A 24,161-nucleotide genomic window follows, 5' to 3' on the forward strand; every position below is an offset into this window, starting at 1 on the left:
GACCTGGATTCAGTCCCTGCCACCCCACATGGTCCCCTGCGTACTGCAGGAGTAACTCCTGAGCACAGAGCCAGGAGTAAACCTGAGCATTGCTGGGCGTGGCCCACAACTCAAAAAATGTAAACATTAAAAGAAAATTCACAATTGCAGAGTTGTGGCAGTAGGATAGATGGATCAGAATTTCTTTTAATGGATTCATGATTTAATGAGAATTTGTAAGAATGTTAGAACACCAATTTGTGAGGATATACTTGGTTTGTGAGTGCACCCACAGAGTGCAAGCAGCTCTTGAGCTGAGGACAGCTTTGACCTTGGGCAGAATCTGAGTCCACACCCTCCTGGCCAGCGGTGCTGCTCTGCTGGCTTCTGTGTGAGAGATCTCATCTTGCTGGCACGCTTCCCCAGCGGCTTCTTCTGGAAGTTAGCATCGGTGAGATGTTTTGGGATTTTCACACCACTCGTGTCAATTTGGGTGGAGGTGGCAAAGACAGATTTCTGTTGTGTTCTAAGCTGAGTAACTCAATTGAGGCACAGAGATCCAGTCACAAGCAGGAAGGGACAGTCCAGGAAAAAAACCCTCTTGCCTCTGTGGTGCCTGGTGAGGATGACCAGGACTGGCCCAGGAGTGATGCTGGCCACAACTTCCCCACATGCCGGCTGAAGGGGCTTTTTTTTTTTTTCATTTTTAAACTGAATCATAGTGAGATACACAGTTATAAGGTTGTTCATGATTGGGTCTCAGTTATATAATCCTCTAACACCTGTCCCTTCACTGGTGTACACTTCCCACCACCAATCACCAATGTGCCCAGTATCCCTCTCCACCCTGTCCCACCTGCCTCTGTGGCAGATACTTCTCTATCCCTTCCTCCCTCCCACCCCCCTCCCCGTCTGTCTCTCTGTCTCTCTTCCTTACCTTTTGGGCATTATGGTTTTTAATACAAGTGCTGAAAAGTTATGCTGTATGACAGTATGACAATAATCATTAGAAATGATCCCTCTGGACAAGAACTGAGTGTTGAAAGTAGGTAAAGGGATATACATGAAGGCATGAAGGACTTTTTCTTGTGGCTCTGCAGCTTTGGGGTTCATCCTCAGTAGTATGGTACCTAGACATCGTGTGTAGCTTCATCACCCAGCTACCGCCATGCTGGTTGCCACCCACTAGCCGTTTTCTTCTTTTCCTTTTCAGGCTTAGAGTCGGTGGTTGAGTGCTCCCTCTTTTTTTTTTGGGGGGGGGTCACACCCGGCGATGCACAGGGTCACTCCTGGCTCATGCACTCAGGAATTACCCCTGGCGGTGCTCAGGGACCATATGGGATGCTAGGATTCAAACCCGGGTTGGCCGTGTGCAAGGCAAACGCCCTACCCGCTGTGCTATTGCTCCAGCCCCTGAGTGCTCCCTCTTGTACAGTGCCTTTCTGGAATACAGAGCAGACTTTGTTTTTTGGGGTAATAGTTCTTCTGAACTTTGCCATCTGCTCCAATAATCTTGGGTTCTAATTTCTTATTCTTTTTGGAAGGTGGGGGGGGCGCTTTTTGGGTCACAGCCGGTGATGCTCAGGGGTTACTCCTGGCTCTGCACTCAGCAATTAGCCTGGCGGTGTTCGGGGAACCATAAGGGATGCTGGGATCAAACCCAGGTTGGCCACATGCAAGGCAAATGCCCTCCCTGCCATACTATCTCTCCAACGTGGTTCTATTTCCTTCTGAGCAGCCTGCTTCTCCACCTTTTCACCTGCCATCTTGCAAGACGGGAAAAAACGGAATCAGATGTTGATGGTGACCTAATCACAGAAATGATTTATTGGGGCCGGAGCGATAGCACAGCGGGTAGGGCGTTTGCCTTGCACGCGGCCGACCCGGGTTCGATCCCCGGCATCCCATATGGTCCCCCAAGCACCGCCAGGAGTAATTCCTGAGTGCAAAGCCAGGAGTAACCCCTGAGCATCGCTGGGTGTGACCCAAAAAAGCAAAAAAAAAAAAAAAAGAAAGAAATGATTTATTAATTAAAGGGAATGATTTTTTCAGGTTGAGTGGAAGTGACTTGTTGCCAGCGCAAACTAGTTAATTGCACAACAGAGAAATGTATTAGGAAATTAAATCAGGACTGGAGAAGCAGAACAGGGGTTAAAGCACTTGCCTTCATGCATTCAATACATGCATGCACCACATATGGTCCCTAGAGCATCACTAGCACTGATCTCTGAGCACCACCTGGTCTGGCCCAAATACCAGAAAGGAAAAAAGAAAAAGGAAAATTGTGTGAAAGAGAGATATGTTTGCTCTGTGAAAATTCATCAGTTTCTATCTCCTGTGGCCTCCTGTGCCTGTCTGTCTGTCGCTCATTCTCACTGCCCTCTGTGGGTGTCGCTGACCTGCCCCTTCTTCCTTCGCACCTGATTCACACAGAACAATCCCAGATCCAAACTTGAGCTCAGAGTCCCATCTCTGCTCACAATTTTTTACTTTTCCAGTTGCTCCCTTTTCTGTCTCTGCTTTCGTGGAGCACTCTCCTCTGCTGGGTGTTTCTGTTCCACGGGGCTTATCTCCAGCAGACTTCTCTGACTCCAGGCTCTTTCCCAGAAATTTCAAAGGATTGCTGAGATTGACTGCTACAGATGTGCTGATGACCACACAGCTGACATCCTTAACTGCCACAGGCATGCTACCGAGCTCCAGACAATGCAAAGACCAACTTATGCAGGAAAAGGAATAGATTGGAAAGAGAGTCTCAGATGTCAGCCAGAAGCTGGAGAACTGGGCTGAGAACATGAGCAAGGGAGGAAGGGAAGCAGGGCCCAGCGCCCTGGGAGGGCCTCCCATGAGCCTGGTCTGCTCACCCGCTGTTTCCAGAGGGGATTCGTGTCACTTTCTCTGATTGTGCTCACTCTGTTGCCTAGATGAGGGGAAAGCATGAAGCACGACCTTTGGTCTCTGGTCTCTGTGTGCATGTGTCTGTGCACGCATGTGCTCATGTGCTTTGTGTGTGTGTGTGTTGCTCCTCACTGTCCTTCACACCGCAGCAAGTTCTGCAGATACAGGATGTGCGACACGAGTGTACCGGCCTCCACTGTTTGACAGCGGCTCTGCTCATCAGCACTTTGTTGCAGAGGTTGAGTGGTCAGACATGCATGTTGACTGGTCACCAGCTTTTCATGTCAGACATATATTAACTTTGGCCTCTGTTTGCTTCCGATTGGTTCCAGGAACAAGTCACAATGGCCACCTATGTCGTCTAGACATAGGGCCATTCCCAATAGGGCCATTCCCAGTGACAGGGCAGAGTGGCATGTGTCCTGTTCCCACGCAAGCCCTGGCTCTAGGTGTAGAGCTTGGAGCAGGAAGGCGCCCGTCATTTGCTGGCTGACCTTCGTGTTCGGTTCCTTTCTCTTTGGTTTCTTTGGCTTGTCTGCTGGGATAGTGGGGCATCCAGCCTGCTACTCAGACTGCCCCACTGCCCCTCGGTTGGTTTCCCAGACACTCCAAGTGCAATGGCAGGCAGTTGTCTTGCACTGTGGAAAGGCCGGCAGGGAACCGATGCCTGGCACCCTTTCTGCCTCCAGTGTGGCTTGCTCCCTTGTGCTGGGGGTGTGTCGCTGGAGAAAGGTCAGCCCACAGGCGGGCTCCTCTACCAAACTCTGTGGGCGGCCAACTACAGACTCTCAAAGCCCAATTTATTTACTCACTGATTTTTGTTTAATTACCAAGTGTTTGAATTTTTTTCCTGTTTCTGTTTAATTTCCATTTTCAGAACATCGTGGCCTCAGGGATAGTTGATATGATTCCTATACTCTTGGTTTTATGGAGATATATATTTTGTTTGGGGGCTACACCAAATCATGCACAGGGCTTACTCCTTGCTCTGTACTCTAATCACCTCTGGCAGGCTCAGGGACCATATGAGATGCCAGGAATCGAACTGGGTTGGCCATGTGCAAGGCAAAACCCATGTCTGCCATGTTATGGCGCTGGCCCTGAAGATGTCTTGTGACCCAGCATGAAGATGCATGTACGTGGATGCTCAGGCAACTAAGAGAGTGACTTCAGATAGATGTGAGGTTAACTGATTCCCCACACCTCCAGGCACTGTCGCCCAGCCCCACCTCCTGATCAGCTTTTCTGACATTCTTTTGATGAGGATTTTATTTTGTTGGTAATTACGCTCCCTTCCAACCTGATTCTAAGTTGCGCTGGACTTAGGAACAGTAGCATGGGGAGGAGCGTGGAACTAGCTTCCTTCGAGAGGATGTGTCTGAAGGAAGTTACGGCATCTTCAAGGGAGGCATCAGGCAAGAAATGGGAATATTTCATCTCCATGGTATGGGGTTCAGCATTCGGGGTTCTGGGGCCGGGGAGATAGTTCAGAGCTCATGTTTTGTTTCAGGTTCCATCCTAGCACAAGGACAAAAAAACCAAAAAAAACCCAGAAAAAACAAAAAGAGAATTTACCAGCTCTCTGGATCATATTTGCAGGGGATGGGCTGGAGGGATTCCCAAGGAGCATTCAGGGGGGCTATGAGCTCCTTTCAGTGAATTTTAGCCGTGCAGGCCTGTGATGCTAAGTGAGGCCTGAGGGTGTGGGGCTGCTTTGGCCCTGTGGGTGCTGGGGGATTACTCAGATCACCTTAGCTATGATCAGGGGCCTCCAAATTCATGCCAAGGGATGCTCCAGGGACCATGTGGTGCTGGAATTGGACAGAGGTCAGCTGCATTCGAGACCTGGGCCTTAACCCCTGTACTACCTTGGGCCCCCTGGGGTGGCATTCATTCCTAAACAATGCCCTAACCTTCACCTAACATACCTAGGGAGTTTATCTATTCAGTGAGGGTTGCAATTTGACAGTGTAGCTCTGCCTTGGGTTTCCTTAGCTGCTCTAAAAACTGCACATGTTCAGATAGAGCTTTAGCAATTACTAGAAAGTCTTTGGGTTGTGTTTAAGAGATTATTTTTATTTATTTATTTTTCTCTTTGGGTCACAATCCGGTGATGCACAGGGGTTACTCCTGGCTCATGCACTCAGGAATTACTCCTGGTAGTGCTTGGAGCACCATATGGGATGCTGGGAATTTGAATCCGGTTGGCTGAGTGCAAAGCAAAAACGCGACCCGCTGTGCTATTGCTCCAGCCCTGTGTTTAGAGATTTACATTTGTTATTTTCTTTTTTACAATTTTCCAGTGCTCTAGGGAGAGTCACACTTACAAGAGTCCTTGTGACCTCGGCCCTTACCCTGTTCTATGCAGAAGTAACACACACTTTGCCTTGATGAGTCCATCGTTTCTGGTGGTGACTAGAGGCGACTTCAGCAAAGTCCCCCAAGGCCCAAGCACTGCCAACCCCTTTCTCTGAACATTAGGTGCGTTTCATTGCTTTCTCCTCTGACTAGGCAGATGACCAATTCTCCATTAAACTCTCCTATCTTCTCGATGATTCTTTATTAGTTTTTTTTCTTCACTTGATTTCTTTCCTAGCTGGAGTACTCAACTATACAGAACCGGGGACATTGGTAGTGGGAAACGTGCATCAGAGAAGGGATGGGTGTTGGAACATTGTGTAACTGAAACTCAATCATGAACAACTTTGAAACTTTATCTCACAGTGATTCAATTAAAAAAATTCCATAAAAATGAATAAAATTTAGCGGGGGTGGGGGAAGAACTGAAACCAGTTCAACTCGAATTTAATTAAAAAAGAAGTTGATTTGGGGAAGTTGATTTGGAGAAGAGATAGTTTCACTTACTTGACTGAGTTTTCACACACTTGGTTGTGGGGTGCTGGAGATCACATTTTTTTTTTTTTTGTGGGCCTGGGAATATCAAAGCACAGAGCTGCTGGGATTGTGCTTAGACTAACTGGAAGATGGCTGGCACCGCCCGGGTGGATCTCCGCTTGCTCTTTCCACAGTATCTACTTAGAAAACAAAGGAAGCAGAGCAGGTGAGGCTGGAGATTGAACTCGGGACCCTGATATCAGTAAGATATCAAGCTGGGAAGGAAGGTGCTTTTGTCATTGAGCTCTGCCTGGGCCTCCTAAAACTTTCTCTCTCTCTCTCTCTCTCTCTCTCTCTCTCTCTCTCTCTCTCTCTCTCTCTCTCTCTCTCTCTCTCCCTCCCTCTCTCTCTCTCTCCTCTCTCTCTCTCTCTCTCTCTCTCTCTCTCTCTGTAAGTGAGAAAAGTACAAGAATGTGTGAATAGATCTTTTCTAATTTTCTGGTTGGCTATCTCACTAGCTTCAGCTCTTGCCACTCCGCATCACTGTTTACCCACTTCATCTTGAAGGACCAGCAATGGTTCATAACTACAAATAAATGTGTCATTGTGGTGCTGTCTCCAAACTTTTGCTCTTACTGTTCCTTCTGCCTACGTCACCTCTGATCCCTTGGTTCCAGCCCTTGATTTCTGTGACACACCTGCTAGGTCACTTTCTTACTAACCCTTGTCTTTGTTGCTAACCCTGTTATGAGTCAAATATTTCTATCACACCCCCCACCCCAATTCCAGTCCCCAGTAATTTTACCTAGAGGTGGGCCATTTGGAAGTAATGTAGGGCATGGGGGCCTAATGTATGGAATCACTACTGTCATAAGACAATAGTACAGTGGGTAGGGTGGTTGCCTTTCATCGGTGGACCTGGGTTCCATTCCCAGCATCCTATATGGTCACTTGAGCACTGCCAGGGGTAATTCTTGAGTGCAGAGTCAGAAGTAACCCCTGAGTATGCTGGGGTGTGACTCCCCCCACCAAAAGACAATGAAGGGATCCTCTCTCTGTCTCTCCCTCCCTCCCTCTCTCTCCCTCCCTCCCTCCCTCCCTCCCTCCCTCCCTCCCTCCCTCCCTCCCTCTCTTTCCTTCCCTCCTCAACCCCCCTGTGAGGATATAAGTAGTCAGCAGCTTGAAGCTCAGAAGAGATTCCTCTGGGCCCGAAGTACAGTTCAGTGGGCTAAGTGGATTCCTTGCATGTCGGGGAGAGGCCCAGGTTCCACCTGAGCACCCGTAGTTCTTCTGGCAATGACGGGAGAGACCTTGAGCATACCCAGGGAGTAACCCCTGAGTATTGCTGCTGTGTCCACTCTGAGTAAGAAGCGGAGCACTCTCAATAGAGCCTGACCGTTCTGGCACCTGATCACGGGCCTGCAGCTTCCAGATGGTGAGAAATTGAAGCCACCCATTCCAGGATGCCATTGGCATGTTTGTGCCCAGGCCGGTGTCTCCCAGGACGTTCAGTAAATGCTGTTATGAATTCATGCCTCGCCCCATTGCTTTCCTATTTGGGGGTGGGGGTGAGTCCACTAGATTGGGAAAGGAAGAAATGGAATTTTCCTTCCTCTTATTCAAGAGAGAGGATGGAAAAGAGGATCCAAGGGGAGGGAGAGAAGGATTTTTTTTTTGTAACCTAAGTTACATGCCCTAAGCTTGTGCATGGACATGTGCCCATGAATTTTCATTTGGAAAGCTGGACTCCAGTCCTGGAAGCCTCATGGGAATGACCCCCTGGCAGCCAGAGTTCAGTGCAGTGCTCGGGAGAGAGAAGGGCGGAGAGCCACCGGGTTGCCGGCTTGGGAGTGACACGAGGTGGCACGAGACCAGCCTGAGCGAAGATACAGGTGTGGAAGAGACTTTGTAGGCCAGACTGGCAGTGCCAGGGCCATTGAGACGCTGTGAATGACCCACCTGCCAAATGAAGATGTAACCCCACAGGGCAGTAAGCCTTAGTGGTCCTGTTTACGGGTGGCAGGTGAGTAGGGACATGAAGAAAATGTTTCACTTGAAGAAGAGGCTTCTGCAAGCAGCCCACACGGGTCCCTGATGATAGGGAATGATATCCAAACTTCATGCTATGTGGAAACGCATTTTGCTCTATTTATTTGTTTTTTGGGTCATACCTGACAGTGCTCAGGGTTTATTCCTGGCTCTGTGCTCAAGGATCACTCTTAGCAGGGACCAAGGAACCCTATGGCATGCTGGGGATCAAACTCATGTCAGCCATGTGGAACACCCTAACCTCTGCACTCTCTCCAGCTTTATATTTGGGTTTCTGCTTAATGAATTAAAGCTTCCAACATGGGCTTTGGGATCATTTAAGAAGACTGAGAAAAATCTCAGACTAGTACTATGTTCGTCCCTCAATTGAGCCATATGCACTTACTGGAAAAATAAGGCCTGGAGACGGTATTGCTTTGGAGATGCCCTGAATTTTCCGTGCCAGAGTGAGCACTGTATTGCTGGCTATTACCCATAGCAGGAATAGAAACTGTTCTGAAAGTTCAAACGGAGAAAAATCACAGTTAACCTTGCACTTGATTTCCTTGGAGGGCTGTGAAATTCTCCCCTGGATCTATACTAGGTGGAAATGCGTGTTAAAGTTGCCTGGATTGTGTTTAGAGTTTGATGCTGTAGTCAAAAAATATTTGTCCACCAACCCTGCTTTATTAACCATAAAATGATTCTTTTTTCATGCATTATTGAAAGCTGCAACCTTAATAAAGTCAAAGTCATAAAAATGTTTGGAGTGGGCAGAGTTGCTTGGAGTGATTCTGGAGAGAAGCTTTAGAGGAAAGTGTGGAAAACAGGCGGGGGCCCCAGGGCTTACTTCTGGGTGGGAGGTCCCTGAGCTGAGGCGAGATGGGATGTGAGGAGACAGTCTCTCGATCATGCTAGGTGATGCTGTCTTGATCATGCTATCTTGATAAGGATAAGGTGTTTGGCATTGGAAGCAATATTTTGTTCTGTTTCATGCCACATTTCAGGGAAGGGTATCAGGGCTGGGCTATACCTGGTGATGCTCAGGGGCTGTTCAGTCTCTGTGCTCAGAAGTGACCCCTGGTGGTGCTCAGGGGAACATGTGCAGTGCCAGGGATTTGAGGCTGGAACCTTAACTTCTGTATATCTCTCCGACTCCTCATGCCACATATCTAATTTTTTTTCACCTCTATGAAAAAGAGGAGAGATATTTAAAAAACTTGGAATTTGGGAGGTGGAGTGATAGATATTATGGCAGGCAGGGTCTTGCCTTGCATGCAGCCAACCCGGGTTTGAATCCCCAGCATCCTATATGGTCCATTGAGCCTTGCCAGCATTGATCCCTGAGCACAGAGCACAAGCTCTGAACACTGCTGAGTGTGATCCAAAATCAAAATAAAATTTTAGAATTTAAATGGTGATATTTTACTGTTTAAGAGAAAGGAAAATAAAACAGACCCATGCAAAATATATTTTAGATATAAGAGAGATAACATTTCACAATGGTAATAAGGTCAACTCACCAGAAGACTTAAGATCATTAATGTTTAGATGTTTAATACAAAGTCTCAAAATACAAGAAACCTGGGACCAGAGAGACAGCATAAGGTTAAGGCACTTGCCTAGAGGCTGCCCTGGGTTTGCTCCTCAGCGTAAGTGCCTCATGAGCACAAAACCCTTGGGCACAGCTAGGTGTGGCTTAAAAACTTGAACCAAACTAACTTGAATCAAAACAAAAACAAAATTAAACAAAACCACAGGAAGTGCAATTATCTCTTTCAACAATTGCTTGAACCGCTAAAAAAGAAAGGGGCCAGGGTTTTTTTTTTTTTTTTTTAGCTAATTGAGGAAACACTTGCCTTGCGTATGTGAGGTCGGTCCTGGATTTGGTTACTGGCAATAAAAAAGCAGGAAAGACATAAATGATCGGATCATCGCTGTCCACCACCTTGAGCTCGTTGCTACAGGGATGCATTACAAGTGCTGAAAGCATATACTTTCCAAGTGTGCATGTGAAGGTCAACAAAAAACACCAGAGGTTTGGCAAAAACCAAAAAACTCAATAAGTAGCCAAGGGTTTTCAAAAGAATCAGAGAAAGTATATTTGCTGACCGCTAAGGAATTATATTAAAGTCAGTAATAATATAATAGCTAGGAAAAGTCAAGATATTTGAAACTAACCCATGTACTTCTAAACAACCTGAATAAATCAGGAATAAAGTTAAAAAATATTTGAGGTGACATTATAATGAAATATAACCTAATGAAACTTGTGGGATGAGGACTGCGAGACAGGACAGAGGGGTAGGGCAGTGCCTTGCACATGGGCCCACGTGGATTTGATCTCGGGCATCCTGGAGACTGCTAGGAATGATCCCTGAGGGCAGAGCCAGGAGCAGTCCCTGACTGTGATCCCCAAATCAAACAGCAACAAAACAAAAGCAAACCAGAAACAAAGCTCAAGGAAGCAGCAGAGATAAAGGTTGGAGGGAAATCTCTGGGGAGTGCTTGCAAAGTGAGGTTTTCATGTTGTCAGAGACAAGTTCAGATCATTTTTGTAGGAAGAGTCAACTTGGATGGGTGAGGAAGGTGTGAGGGGACCAAGGGTCTTTTTAGAGGGAGAAAGTTCTTCGCTTACAGGAGCCAGGTGTGGAGACACAGGGCTTACCAGGGCACAAAGCCTCCACTGTGGGGGACCTTCCCAAACCACAGGCTGGTCCTTATCAAGGATGGGGCCCCAGGGACGAGTGTGAGGCCAGTCTTCAAACGGTTGGTCTGCAGAACCTCTGTATTCTCTGAAAAAGCATTAGTTGATGAACTGTACCCATAGTAAGGCTGCCAGCTAAAATGCAGGATGCCTAGGGAAATGTAAATTTTGCGTAAATTACGTTTTAGTGTAAGTGCAATCCCTGTAATGGTTTTAGCTTGGCTTGTTAAATCTAGCAAGTCAGATCTTTAGAAAGTCAAACTAAGAAATTGAAGACATTATTTATTCATTTAAAAGTAACAATAGTAAATCTATTACATGTTAACATAATGGTACATTCATTACAAACCTATTTTCTAAAGAAAATTAGAAAAGGACAGTGATATTTTATCTTTTTGCAAATCATTTTCATGTTTAGTTTGATAGAAGACTATTGGGTATCTGCTTCTGCATTCAATGTCTTCAGTTTGTTGCTTCAGCTGAAGAATGTGATGAAAATCATATTTGCGTAGAAAACAGGAGAATATCCCTATATATAATATTAAAACCTTACCCTTTATTTTTTGTGGGGGGGATTTGGGCCACATCCAGTGATGCTCAGGGCTTATTCCTGGCTCTGCACTCAGGAATTACTCTTGCAGTGTTCAGGGGACCATATGGGATGCTGTGAATCAAACCCACGTGAGCTCTATCTGCTGTATTATCACTCTGGCCCCAAAGGTTTATACTTTATTAAACATTGGTTGCACCCTGGAATCTGAATATATATATATTCAGATTATATATTGAATATAACATATAATATATTAAATATAATAAAATATATGGGCTGGAGTGATAGCACAGCAGGTAGGGCGTTTGCCGACCCACGTTCGATTCCTCTGTCCTTCTCGGAGAGCCCAGTAAGCTACCGAGAGTATCTCGCCGGCATGGCATAGCCTGGCAAGCTACCCATGGTGTATTTGATATGCCAATAACAGTAACAAAAACAGTAATTTGCTCTGGTGCCCACTAGAGCAAATCAATGAGCAACGGGAAGACAGTGATACAGTGATACAGTAATATATATGAACTTATTTGTCTCAGCAACATCAAAATCTACTGGTTATTTTGCACTGTGAATAATAGGAAGCAATCATCCACGCATGAGTTTTGATTTGTGTTGGCTTGGGGGCCACACCTGGTAGTGCTCAGGGCTTACTCCTGGTCCTATGCTCAGGGGTCACTGATGGCAGGCTCAGGGGACCATGTGAGCTGCTAAGGATTGCTCCCAGATTGGCCCCGAGCAAGGCAAGCCTCTGTCCTATGGCTCCAGCCTGGCAGGATCTTGCTTCACTTTGTTCTGTTTGGGCTCTCCCAGGGCTGCCGTTACTGCTTGGCAGCAGGTGCCTGGAGTCGCTCCCGGCAGTGCTGGACAACACCTGCTTCTGAGGATTGAGTCCAGGGTCCCATGTACAAAGCCTTTATACATTTATACCATCCTTTTGCGTTTTTGTTTATTTGTTTTGGGGCCAGACCTGGCTCTGCACTCAGGGATCACTCCTGTCAGGGCTCCTCGGATGATATGGGGTGCGGGGGATTGAACCCCATTTGGCCACGTAAAGGCAAATGCCCTACTCTATCACTCTGGCTCCTTTTTGCATTTTTCAAAAATTAAAATAAACTTAATTTTAATGAAAAATCACTTGTCACTTGTCATCCCGTTGCTCATCAATTTGCTCGAGCAGGCACCAGTAAGGTCTCCATTGTGAGACTTCTTGTCACTGTTTTTTGGCATATCGAATACTCCACGGTAGCTTGCCAGGCTCTGCCATGCCCTGAGTCAGCCTCGTGCAAGGCAAATGCCCTACCCACTGTGCTATAGCTCCAGCCCTAATGAAAAATAGTGATGATTTTATTAGAAAAAAATGTTTGAGGTACACCTGGTAGTGAGTGCTAAAGGTGTTACTTGGGTGTTACTTGGGAACTATTCTTGGTGCTCAGGAGACCTCAAGGTGCGGGATCCAATCTGGAGCATGAGCTCTAGCCTTTTGAGCATTCTCCCCAGCCATGATTTAATTCAAATTTAAAATATTAATTAAAAAATCTTATTTATGCCTCTTTTTTTCCTTTTTGGGTTACACCTGGAGATGCACAGGGGTTATTTCTGGATCTGCACTCAGGAATTACTCCTGGCGGTGCTCAGGGAACCATATGGGACGCTGGGAATTGAACCTAGGTCGGCCTTGTGCAAGGCAAACACCCTATCCGCTGTGCTATCGCTCCAGCCCCTTATTTACGTAATGTTGGCTTACAAGATGATATATGTTTCAGAGGTATATTGCAACCATACCATACCCACCCCAAGTGCCAGGGACCCCTGTCATTTGTCATTGCCCTGCATGGATCCATTTCAATCTTTCAGTGAATCAAGGGGTGTTGCCCCTCTTTTCCCCACCCTCCATGCTATAAAACTCAGTTAGGGCCCAAAGGTTTGTTTTTACTGGACTTTATTCTCTTGTTTTTTAATATCACAATTGAGTGAGATCATCTTGAGACATTTCTCTTTCTCCCTCTGACTGGTTTTCCTTAGCATGATGTCCTCCAGTTCCATCCATTCAGATCAAAGGATAATATTTCATCCTTTAATACTCTGTTTTTTGAAGAGAACCCAGAGGTGCTCAAAGATTACTTCTGGCTTGTGCTCAGGGACCACTCCTGGTGGTGCTTGGGGACTTGTGTGGTGCCAGGGATTGAAGCAGGGTTGTGTGCAAGGCAAGTGCCCTACCCACCACACTATCCCTCCTAGCCTTCATCATTTCTTTTTTGTTAGCGAGTGGGTACCAGGTGGGCTTGAGAGCCTCTCCCAGTGATACTCTGCCAGCCAGGCTAGTGATTCAATGCAGGACTGAGTAAGTGGGGCTGCTTGGATCCTGCATGCTGGGGATGACCCAGTCACCCTGGTGATGCTCAGGGGCCTCCAGGCCATGCCCAGAAGTACCTGAGAGATCTTGTGGTGTTGGATATTGAATCTGGGTTGACACCTGCCCCCAGACTACCTCCTTGCCCAACTTTCATTTCTTAGAGTCATGTAGTATTCCATTATGTCTATATACATTTCCTTCCTTCCTTCCTTCCTTCCTTCCTTCCTTCCTTCCTTCCTTCCTTCCTTCCTTCCTTCCTTCCTTCCTTCCTTCCTTCCTTCCTTCCTTCCTTCCTTCCTTCCTTCCTTCCTTCCTCCTCCTCCTCTTTTTCCCCCTCCTCCTCTTCCTCAATGGGTCACACATGGCGGTGGTCCAGGTTTGCTCTTGGCTCTGCACTCAGGGATCACACTTGGCAGGCTTGGGGCACCATCCATATGGGGTGCTTGGGATTGACCCTGAGTTGTTCATGTGCAAGGCAAATGCCCTACCCACTGCTCTATTGCTCCGGCCCCCTAAATACATTTTCTTTTTCCTTCCTCTGTCACTAGGCACTTGGGCTGTTTCCATATCTTGGCTATAGTAAAAAGTGCTGTGATGAACATAAGGGAGCACACATCTTTTTTGGATTAGTGTTTTTTTAAAATTTTTTTGGATAGCTACTAGAGTGGAAATGCTGGATCATATGGTAGAACTATTTTAACATCTTCAGAATCTCCATCCTGTTTCTCACAAGACTGGAGCTTCGTCAGCAAGTGAGTGAGTCCTGGTTCCTCACACCTCACCAGGCTGTTCCTGGAGCTCGGGATCTAGGCCACTCGCAGGTATGGGGTGTTGCTTTGACTTTCATTTCCTTGGAAATTGGTAACAATGATCTTCTTTCTTCTAAATGTTTCTGTTCATCACTGTCTCCTTTGGTCTGTCCAGCTCTTCTTAGTTGTGGCTGGGGTTGTTTTGTGGTTGCTATATGAATTCATCACACACTTGAATATTCACCCTTTGTCTCTTCTTTTGTCATGTATGTTCTTCCCATTCTGTGTGATGTCTTTCAATAGTGGTTTTATTTTTCCCTTTTACTGTGAAGAAGCTTTTTCTTTTGATGTAGTGTCACTTATTTGTTTTTGCTTTTATTTCCCCTGTTGTTGAAGCTGATGTTCTCAGTCAGTCCCTGAAGCCAATATCTTGGAATGCTTTGCCTGTTTTTTTTTTGTTCAAGATATTTTATAATTTTGGGTCTAAATTTGAAATTAGACCATATTGAGTTTACTTTTGTGACTAAATGTTAATAATAATATCAATAGTGACTTGATATTATCATTATTATTATGTCTGGAATTTTGGGTCACACCCAGCGATGCTCAGGGGTGTACTATCACTCTGGCCCTCAGTTTTATTACTTTGTTAAGTATAATTTTATAACACCATGCTTGGATTTGGAAAACATCAGTTTGCTGAATTATGAAGATTTTCCATGAGTGGACACATTTTATTTTACAATATCAAAAATACAATTTGTCAAATTTTTCCATCGGTTTCTTTGCAAAATTTTAAGTGAAGTCAGAGAGATAGCTGAGGGGTTAAGGTGCTTACCTGCCCACAGCAGGTCCTGGACTGGCTTCCTCAAGCTCTGCCAGGAATGATCCCTGAGCAGAGTCAGGACTAAACACTCAGTACTGTTGGATGTGCCCCCCCCAAACAAAAGTCTTACATACCCAGAAGCTATCAAACCCAAGGTGGAGAACACACGTTTTCCCAAATATTAGTTTTTAAATTTCAAAAGTTCAAATAGCTGCAAATAATGTTTTCATTGAGGGCCAGCGATGTGGTTCAGTGTAGAGTGTATGCCTTGCCTGTGTGGGGTCCTGGGTTTGATCCCTGTGTGTGTGTGTGTGTGTGTGTGTGTGTGTGTGTGTGTGTGAGAGAGAGAGAGAGAGAGAGAGAGAGAGAGAGAGATATGAGAGACAGAGACAGAGACACAGAGAGAGACAGAGAAAACTCATTTCTTTAATTAAAAAATAATGATTCCAGAGAATAGAGTGATAGTACAGGAGTAAGACAATTGTACACAGCCAACCTGGGTTTGACCCCTGGATCCCCATATGATCCCTCAAGCCCTGCCAAGAGTGATCCGAGTGCAGGGCCAGGAGTAAGCCCTGAGCACCGCCAGGTGTGGCCCAAGAAACAAACAAAGAGTTACTCCAAACACCCAATTCTGACTAACTGTAGTTTGTCAGCAAGTCATTTTTTCAAGGAAAATTGGAATTTTTGAGGAAAAAGTTTAGTTTGCAGCATGAAGTGCTCTGCTTGGAAACAATGATCATTCTTCACAGAGGGTGATCAGAAGTGCTGTTGGGTGTTTCCCATTTTAACATAAACTAACTAAAAAATGTGCATCTGAGAGGTAAGATTTAATAAAGTTAATCAATTCATACTCTCTCTGACAGGGGAGTGTGTGTATGTATGTGTTTATGTGTGGTGTATGTGTGTGTGCATGTATGTGTGTGTTTATATGTGGTGTATGTATGTGTGTATGTATATGTGTGGTGTATGTGTGTGTGCATTTAGGTGTGTGTGTGTGTGTGTGTGTGTGTGTGTGTGTGTGTGTGTGTGTGTGTGTGTATTGTGCTGGGAGCTGAACCCAGAGCTCCATATTTAAGGCATGCTCTCTACCCTGAACTACACCTGCAGACCCCTGTAAAAGAAGTATTTCAACTGCAACTGGCCTGTTTTGCTGCCAGGCGGGAGAGAGGCCGGTGCTGTCTGGGCTGTGCTTGGCCTCCAGAGAGCACGTCACCATCGCTTTTATACCATCAGTGACAATACAACACCATGTAAAAGACAACATCTTAGTAATTTTTTGTTTGTGTTTTATTTATTTGTTTGTTTTTATTTTGGGGCCACACCTGACAATGCTCAGGGGCTACTCCTGGCAGTGCTCATGGGACCATATGGGATGTCAGGGATCAAACCCGCATGCAGGGTAAATGCCCTAGCTTCTGTACTATCGCTTCAGCCCTGTCTTGGTAATTTTATAAACATAATGCTGACCTTTTAGGCTTCCTGAAGGCTTCTCAACAACTTCCAGGTGCATGGCGGACGACACTTTCAGAGCCACTGATTTCTGGTTATGAGAAAGCTGTGGTCACTCACCATGGGGCAGAGTCAGCTGGAAGCTTTTCTGAGTGGGGTCAGGGATGGATACACCAGGACAGAGAATGAACTTGACTTATTGAAGCCCAAAGGGGATTTGTGGTCCAACACTGGTGAGCTCACAGCACCAGGAAGGGCAGAGGAACGGGAGGAGGCCGGCTCTGATACCTGGCGCTGCGTGCATGGTCCTGCAGAGTGGCAGGGAGTCGTCCCTGAGCACCCTCAAGTGTGGCTCCCTGGCTGCCAACAAGGGGAGGCACTGCTTTTAGGTGACTCCACCCCACTCCCCTAGGATGCTCCCTGACAGCTGTGGCCACAGCCTTGGTCCTCCCCTTTGCCACCAGAGAAGATTTAAAAAAAAAAATTTATTTATTTATAATTTTTTAAATTTTATTGAATCACCGTGAGATAGTTACAAGCTTTCATGTTTAGGTTACAATCTCACAATGATCAAACACCCATCCCTCCACCAGTGCACATTCTCCACCACCAATATCCCCGGTATACTCCCCTTTCCCACCCTCCCCCTGCCTCCATGGCAGACAATATTCCCCATACTCTCTCTCTACTTTTGGGCATTATAGCTTGCAACACAGACACTGAGAGGTCATCATGTTTGGTCCATTATCTACTTTCGGCATGCATCTCCCGTCCCAACTGGTTCCTCCAGCTATCATTTTCTTAGTGATCCCTTCTCTATTCCATCTGCCTATGACCAGAGAAGATTTTGACTGGTCATGGCTGAGTCTGGCCACTTGCCTCGGCCTTCACTACTCAGTAAGTTGGGAAAGCATCTCCCTCTGCAGCTCTCTCTGTGGAGGCCACTGGCTAACTAGCCAGGATTTTCTGACGTGTGGAGGAAAGAGGTCTGGATGTGAAGCATTCACAAATTTGTTCAATTTAAAAATAATGACTTTTGAGGCTGGAGCAGTAGGATAGCCAGTAGGGTGCTGGCTTTGTATGCGGCTGACCCGGGTTCGATCCCCAGCATCCCATATGGTCCCCTGAGCTTCGCCAGGAGTGACTCTTGAGTGCAGAGCCAGGAGTAATTTCTGAGCATCACTGGGTGAGGCCCAAAGACCGAAAAAGGGAACATGCCCAAAGCCCATATTAGTGGGAGGTGCTTACATGATCATTGTCAGGTGGATGGTGGAAAACCGTTCCAAGTGGGAGAGCATGGAGGGAGAACTAAAGGCAGCCTGGAGCCCTCTCAGCATTTAGAGGTTGGGCAGAAGATGAACCCATAGAGCTGCCTGGGAAGAAGAGCAAGGAGAGGGGCAGAGAGGGCAAGGACTCTAGCGCCTGAAAGTGCAGAGTCAGAGTGATGGCACATGGGCAGGGCACTTGCTGTACAGTTGGCTGACCCCAGTTCAATTGTGTGGTCCCTCGTGGACCCATGGCCAAGTGTCATCCCTGGGTGCAGAGTCAGAAGTGAGCACCAAAAACAAGAATAAAGAATAAGAGAAGAGACACCAAGCAGCTGCCCACGAACGGCTCCTCTGCTCCCAAAAGGTCATGATCCCAGAGGCACACAAACCAATCTCGGAACCCAGTGGCTTCTGGCAGAAATGCTTTTGGACTGTGAACTAAGCTATGGTATGGTCCCGTGTCGCCCTGGGAGGGGAAAGGTGTTTGTCCCTTGGCCTTTACCCCTCAGCGGCAGCATGGAAACCGCATCTTTCAGAGCCTATTGGACAGAGAGTTACGAGCTTGCAGTCACAGGGCTCTCGGGAACTCTTGGGATGGGGGGGGGGGCAGAACCGGCCCTGCTCCCCGCCCAGACAAGACCCCAAGCGGCTGCCTACGAATGGCTCCTCCACTCCTGAACGGCCATGATCCCAGAGGCACACAAATCAATCTTGAAACCCAGCTGCTTCTGGCAGAAATCCCTCTGGACTTAATTACTAAAATACCAGAAATCCAAAATCGCACAGCCACTATTGCAGCCGCACAACATCATATGCTCTTCATTATCAGTAATAGAAAACAAATTATCTAATGATGCCTTTTTGGCAGGTCTGGTTGTTGGGGGAAAATTTCAAATAATAATAGTGGGTTTTCTGTCCAAACATTGGATGTAATCAAAGTAAAGAGAGAGTAAAGTGAAAATAATCTGCCACACAGGGAGTGGGTGTATACTGGGGTTCTTGGTGATGGAACATGTGCACTGGTGAAGGGATGGATGTTTGTTCATTGTATGATTGAGACTTCAACCTGAAAGCTTTCTGGGGCTGGAGCAATAGCACAGCGGGTAGGGCATTTGCCTTGCATGCGGCCGACCCAGGTTCGAGTCCCAGCATCTCATATGGTCCCCCGAGCACTGCCAGGAGTAATTCCTGAGTGCATGAGCCAGGAGTAACCCCTGAGCATCGCCGGGTGTGACCCAAAAACCAAAAAAATAAAAAACAACAAAAAAACCCTGAAAGCTTTGTAACTGTTCTCATGGTGATTCAATAATAATAATTAAAAAAAAGAAGAGACAGAGGAATGAAGAAAGGAAGGAGGGAGGAAGAAGGAAGGGAGGGAGAAAAGGAGGTAGGAAGGGAAGAAGGAAGGAATGAAGGGAGGATAAAAAAAGAGAGAATGCTCTGGGAAGGGTGGAGTGAGTTGGATGTTGCCCAGAGGCCTGGGTTGAGCCTGAGCTCTGAAATGTGCCCTCAGCGACATTTCTTCCTCTCTCTGGGATCCAGGAACACGATTTACTGTTCCCAAACACAATTGCAGCACCTGACGTATGGAGGGTGCTTAATAAATATTTATAGGATGCATGAATTACTCAGGGCTGGAGCGGTAGGGCGTTCGCCTTTCACGTGGCCGACCAGTGTTCGATTCCTCTGTCCCCCTCGGAGAGCCCGGCAAGCTACCGAGAGTATTGCGCCCGCATGGCAGAGCCTGGCAAGCTACCCGTAGCGTATTGGATATGCCAAAGACAGTAACAATAAGTCTCTCTGTGAGAGACGTTACTGGTGCCCGCTCAAACAAATCGATGAGCAACAGGATGACAGTGACAGTGACATGAATGACTCAAGATTGAAAGAATAAAACATTTTAAGTGTGTGTGTGTGTGTGTAAGTAAGGGGAGGCAAAAGACATTGCTGATTTAATCAGTTTTAGTTAATCCAGGAAAAAATGCTCTGGGTTCCATTTTGGACGTTATTCTCTCAGCACTGAAAGGTCCCTGGTGCAGCAGTCAACCCTGGCTGAGTGTGTCCTGCATGGAAGCATGTGAGGCCATCAGGAAACTCTCTGCCAGAGTGAGAGCATCGGGCCGAGCCTTCTGGAGCCTTGCACACTGCCTGTGCTTCCCGGTTGCATGCAGAGCTGGGGTGTCTGAGTCTAAAGACACGGTAAGCATAAACAGTGGCCAATGCTGGCAGACCCTAATGTCACGTTCAGAGCTGACTTTGCTAAGGAGGGGGGCAGGGCCAAGGGCACGACAGAGACCTAGAGCCAGGGAGAGGGATGGAGATGCTCTGGCAGTGTGGTGCAGGAAGTTAACTGTATTGTAAAACAGGCTGCCTAAATTTGAAACGTTAAAAAAAACAAAAAAGAAGTGGGCATATCAGAGAGCATAGACAATGTAGTGAGGGAACACAGACAAATGCACAGACAAAGCCAGGTATTGGGGCTGACTGTTGAGCCTTGTGGCCGCACTCCGGTGCTTGTTCAGTTCTGCAGGCCTGGCCTCGGGGGACCTCTGCAGCGCCCAGCCTATGGCATTCATGCCTCCTTCGCTCCCCTGGTCCTGCTTAGTGCCAATTTGCTCCTTCTTCTTTCTTTGGCCATACCTGGTGGTGGTCTGCACTTGGTGATGTCTTGGCAGTGCTTGGAGGACCATAACTGGTACCCAGGATTTGAACTGAGGCTGGCCACATGCAAGGCAAGTGCCTTCTCCTGCTCCTGTCCTTGGGCCCTAACACTTACTCAGCTTAGGCTTTAGCAAGATGCCATCTCCACCTCTCTGTCCCTACAGTGAAGACTCTTGGACTCACTCATCTGCACTGAAATCTTCTTGGTGCTCTGGACGGTTTCACTTCTCTCACCTGAAAGTTTCCCTGGTCTATAGTTTGAGCTTTCTGATGAGGTGCAAAGTCTTCCAAAGGGACCTCATTGATCATCTTTGCTAGTACAGGCCCTACCCTGATTGCATCCCACGCACCTGCCAAAGAGTAGGTGCTACACAAATAGTTTTGGGTGACTAAGTGAACCACTGGGTGACTCTATCTAGGGCTAGTCAGTTCTGATAAGCTTTGTCTGGAAGAGTAAGAGAAACTGGGGAGAGGGGCCAGGAGAACATGTGGGATGGGGGTTCTCTGGCAGCTTTGGGAGGCTGGTGGTCCCAGATAAGCAGGGCCTGGAGATACTGGGGGACACAGCTGCTGCTTTGTGAGGGAGGATTTGCACTGCTGAAGGGCGGGTTCTCCTTAGATAACAAGCAGAAGGTTGCTGAGTATTCTTGGAGCTGCTGGGAGCACACGCCCAGGCCATGGCGCTGTGGGGATGGTGGGCTTGCTCTGTCCTCATCATGCTCAACCAGACGCCTAGGTCAGCACTTCAGCCCCGAATGGCAGGAGAGGTGGCTGGAGCAACATGCAGGTGCCCTGGAAGGGGACACAGCAGCTTCATTGGCTGAAGGGGCTCGTGATATGAGGGATTCAGCCAACTCCTGGCCACGTGACAGGAACACCATCTGCACCCGGGCACCTCGATAACACAGCTGCCATGGCCTACTTGGGCACACTTGACACCAGCTTAGCAAGTAGCTTTTCCTGGAGGTTCATACATTTCCAATCTGCTGTGCTAAGTTCCCCCCTACAACTGCTACCCACCAAATGTTCATTTGGATCTGAGACCGAGGACCATCAGCAAATGGATTGGCTCATCACAGAACTAAGAAGGAGCGTGGGCTCAGCTGCTGCCTCTGAACAGACCATTTCCAGAAAAAAAAAAGTCTGTATAATGGTACACATGTATGGTTAATATGATATGTGTTTATAATATATGTGCATATTATATTACATACATGCCATTTCCAAATCTTTATCTGGAAACATAGTACAACCTCTCAGACATTGTGTCTAGCTTAATTTCTGCTATTTTGATTTAATTTTTAGTGTAAAATCAATGCACTCTGAAAACCATTATGCAACTAGTAGCTATTTTACAAAAAGTTTTTAAAAAATGACCCATAATTTGTCTTTTATATTTATGCATTATAGTGTAGATGTTCCTACATTTATGTGTGTGTGTTCCATTTTCCTTGTGTCTGCATGGAGGTTCTTATCTCTGTTGGGAAATGCTGAAAATGCTGGCTTTAGAAGAGTTTTAAGAACTTTATGCTTAATTTAAGAGCGAGGAGAGAAGGTTGAGTTATACACGCAAGGCAGCTGGCACAAAATCTTCCTCTCTAGTATCATCCATGCCATAAAGGACCTAGATGCAAAGTTGCACAGCCTAATGGGATGAATACATCAGAGCTGCATTTCAAATATAGGTAGTTCTTTTATTTTTAATACTTAGTACCCACAGGGGTTTATAGTATTATGAATTCAAGATCTAAGGGCCTTATATATTATTATAGAGAAGTCACATTTAGGGATGTGGCGATGGCTGGGTGGAGGAGCTTCTGCCTTGCAGGCCGAGGGCCTCAAGTTTGATCCCCCGTGTGCTGGGGGAAGTGAGGAAGCAGGTGGTGTCACTGGAGCCTTGGATGAGCTGCTCATAAACGCATTGCAAGGCGGGGAAGCTGCAAGCTAGCCCAGCAAGCTTTTGATTGGTTTAGGGGGATCAAACCCAGTCTCCTGCATGCAAGACATGTGCTTCAGCTTGTTGAGCTAGCTCTCCAGCCCAACAATTTAATTTGATTTTTTTTGGTTGTGTTTTGGGTCACTCCTTGCAGTGCTAAGGACTTACTCCTGTTCTTGCTCAGGGATCACTCCTGGTGGGGCGCTGGCAAGCATCTGGGATGCTGGGAGTTGAACTCATCAGTTGTGTGCAAAGCTAGTGCCCTACCTACTGTATTATCTCTCCAGCCCCAATTTTAATTTGTTTTAGTTGAAATAATGCTGGTTAACATTACATAAGGTTCAGGCACATAGCATTATAAATTGACATCTATATGTGCTGTATTATGTTTGAAACCAGTTCAAAGAAATGAAGAATTGAATATGATATTGGAAACCAGAATATGAGACCTCAAGCAATAGTATAGCAGGGAGGGCCCTTGCTTTGCATGAAGTCGACCAGGATTTGATCCCGAGCATCATATATGGTACCCTGAGCACCACCAGGAGTGACTCTTGAATGTAGAGTCAGAAGTAACCCTGAGCATTGCTGGGTGTGGCCCTCCCCCTCCCCCCAATCCCACTGCCAACAAAAAAGAAACCAGAATACTTGTCTGGCTAGGGGTGTTGTGGGCCACATCTAGCTCAGGAGTGATCGGTGATGGGGCTTGGAGGACCACAAGTGGTGCTGGGGAGTCAGAGTTGCTGCTACTACTGCTGCTGCAGGCAAGCCATGTGCCTCCCTCTTGTACCATCTCTCCAGCCCCCACAATCACTCTTGTGACTACACACACAAGATGGTGCCTTCAGGGTATGAGTCCAACATCTTCCAATGGGCTTGTTGCCACTAAAGCTCTTCCTTCCTTCCTTCCTTCCTCCCTCCCTCCCTCCCTTCCTTCCTTCCTTCCTTCCTTCCTCCCTCCCTCCCTCCCTTCCTTCCTTCCTTCCTTCCTTCCTTCCTTCCTTCCTCCCTCCCTCCCTCCCTCCCTCCCTCCCTCCCTCCCTTCCTTCCTTCCTCCCTTCCTCCCTTCCTCCCTCCCTCCCTCCCTCCCTCCCTCCCTCCCTCCCTTCCTTCCTTCCTTCCTTCCTTCCCTCCTTCCTTCCTTCCTTCCTTCCTTCCTTCCTTCCTTCCTTCCTTCCTTCCTTCCTTCCTTCCTTCCTTCCTTCCTTCCTTCCTCCCTTCCTTCCTTCCCTCCCTCCTTCCTTCCTTCCCTCCCTCCTTCCTTCCGTCCCTCCCTCCCTCCCTCCTTCCTTCCTACCTTCCCTCCTTCCTTCCTTCCTTCCTTCCTTCCTTCCTTCCTTCCTTCCTTCCTTCCTTCCTTCCTTCCTTCCTTCCTTCCTTCCCTCCCTCCCTCCCTCCCTTCTCCCTCCCTCCCTCCCTCCCTCCCTCCCTCCCTCCCTCCCTCCCTTCCTTCCTTCCTTCCTTCCTTCCTTCCTTCCTTCCTTCCTTCCTTCCTTCCTTCCTTCCTTCCTTCCTTCCTTCCTTCCTTCCTTCCTTCCTTCCTTCCTTCCTTCCTTCCTTCCTTCCTTCCTTTTCTTCCCAGTTTTTGGGCCGGCTGCTTGCAAGGCCAGTACCCTACACACAGTACTTACTTTCTGGCCCCCTGAAGATCTTTCTTGACTCAACCTGAATTGTGTGGCCGTGGAACGAGATCTTCACCTTTACAATATGGCAGGCTGCTGTGGAAAGCTGACCTCAGAGTGAGAAATTCTCAATTCTGCCCCTCAACCCAAAGTACTCTCTCCTTTTGGGGTGACTTCCACACCTGTGGGAAAATTTGGTGCTTTACACCTTGTGCTTTCCTTTTAATCTCCTTTCAAAGACCTTAGATTCAATGTCTTCTCATATGCTGTACTTCATCAGTGTTATATGTTAGAGGC

The 24,161-nt window shown here is 47.1% G+C and overlaps 1 protein-coding gene and 1 pseudogene across 1 annotated transcript in view; one reads left to right on the top strand and one right to left on the bottom strand.

Moving 5' to 3' along the window:
- Positions 1-224: 224 nt before the first annotated feature.
- On the bottom strand, positions 225-1,159 carry LOC129404839 (60S ribosomal protein L6-like; annotated as a pseudogene).
- Positions 1,160-20,983: 19,824 nt separating this feature from the next.
- The window catches only part of LOC101537666 (probable ribosome biogenesis protein RLP24), an 11,486-nt gene continuing 8,308 nt past the window's right edge, over positions 20,984-24,161 (top strand). Inside the window, exon 1 of the mRNA XM_055139925.1 lies at positions 20,984-21,042. Within this exon, the coding sequence (XP_054995900.1) occupies positions 20,984-21,042 (59 nt within the window). The remainder of the gene's footprint in view (positions 21,043-24,161) is intronic.

This window comes from Sorex araneus, chromosome 5 (assembly GCF_027595985.1).
Source record: "Sorex araneus isolate mSorAra2 chromosome 5, mSorAra2.pri, whole genome shotgun sequence".
NCBI classification, from domain to species: Eukaryota; Metazoa; Chordata; class Mammalia; order Eulipotyphla; family Soricidae; genus Sorex; species Sorex araneus.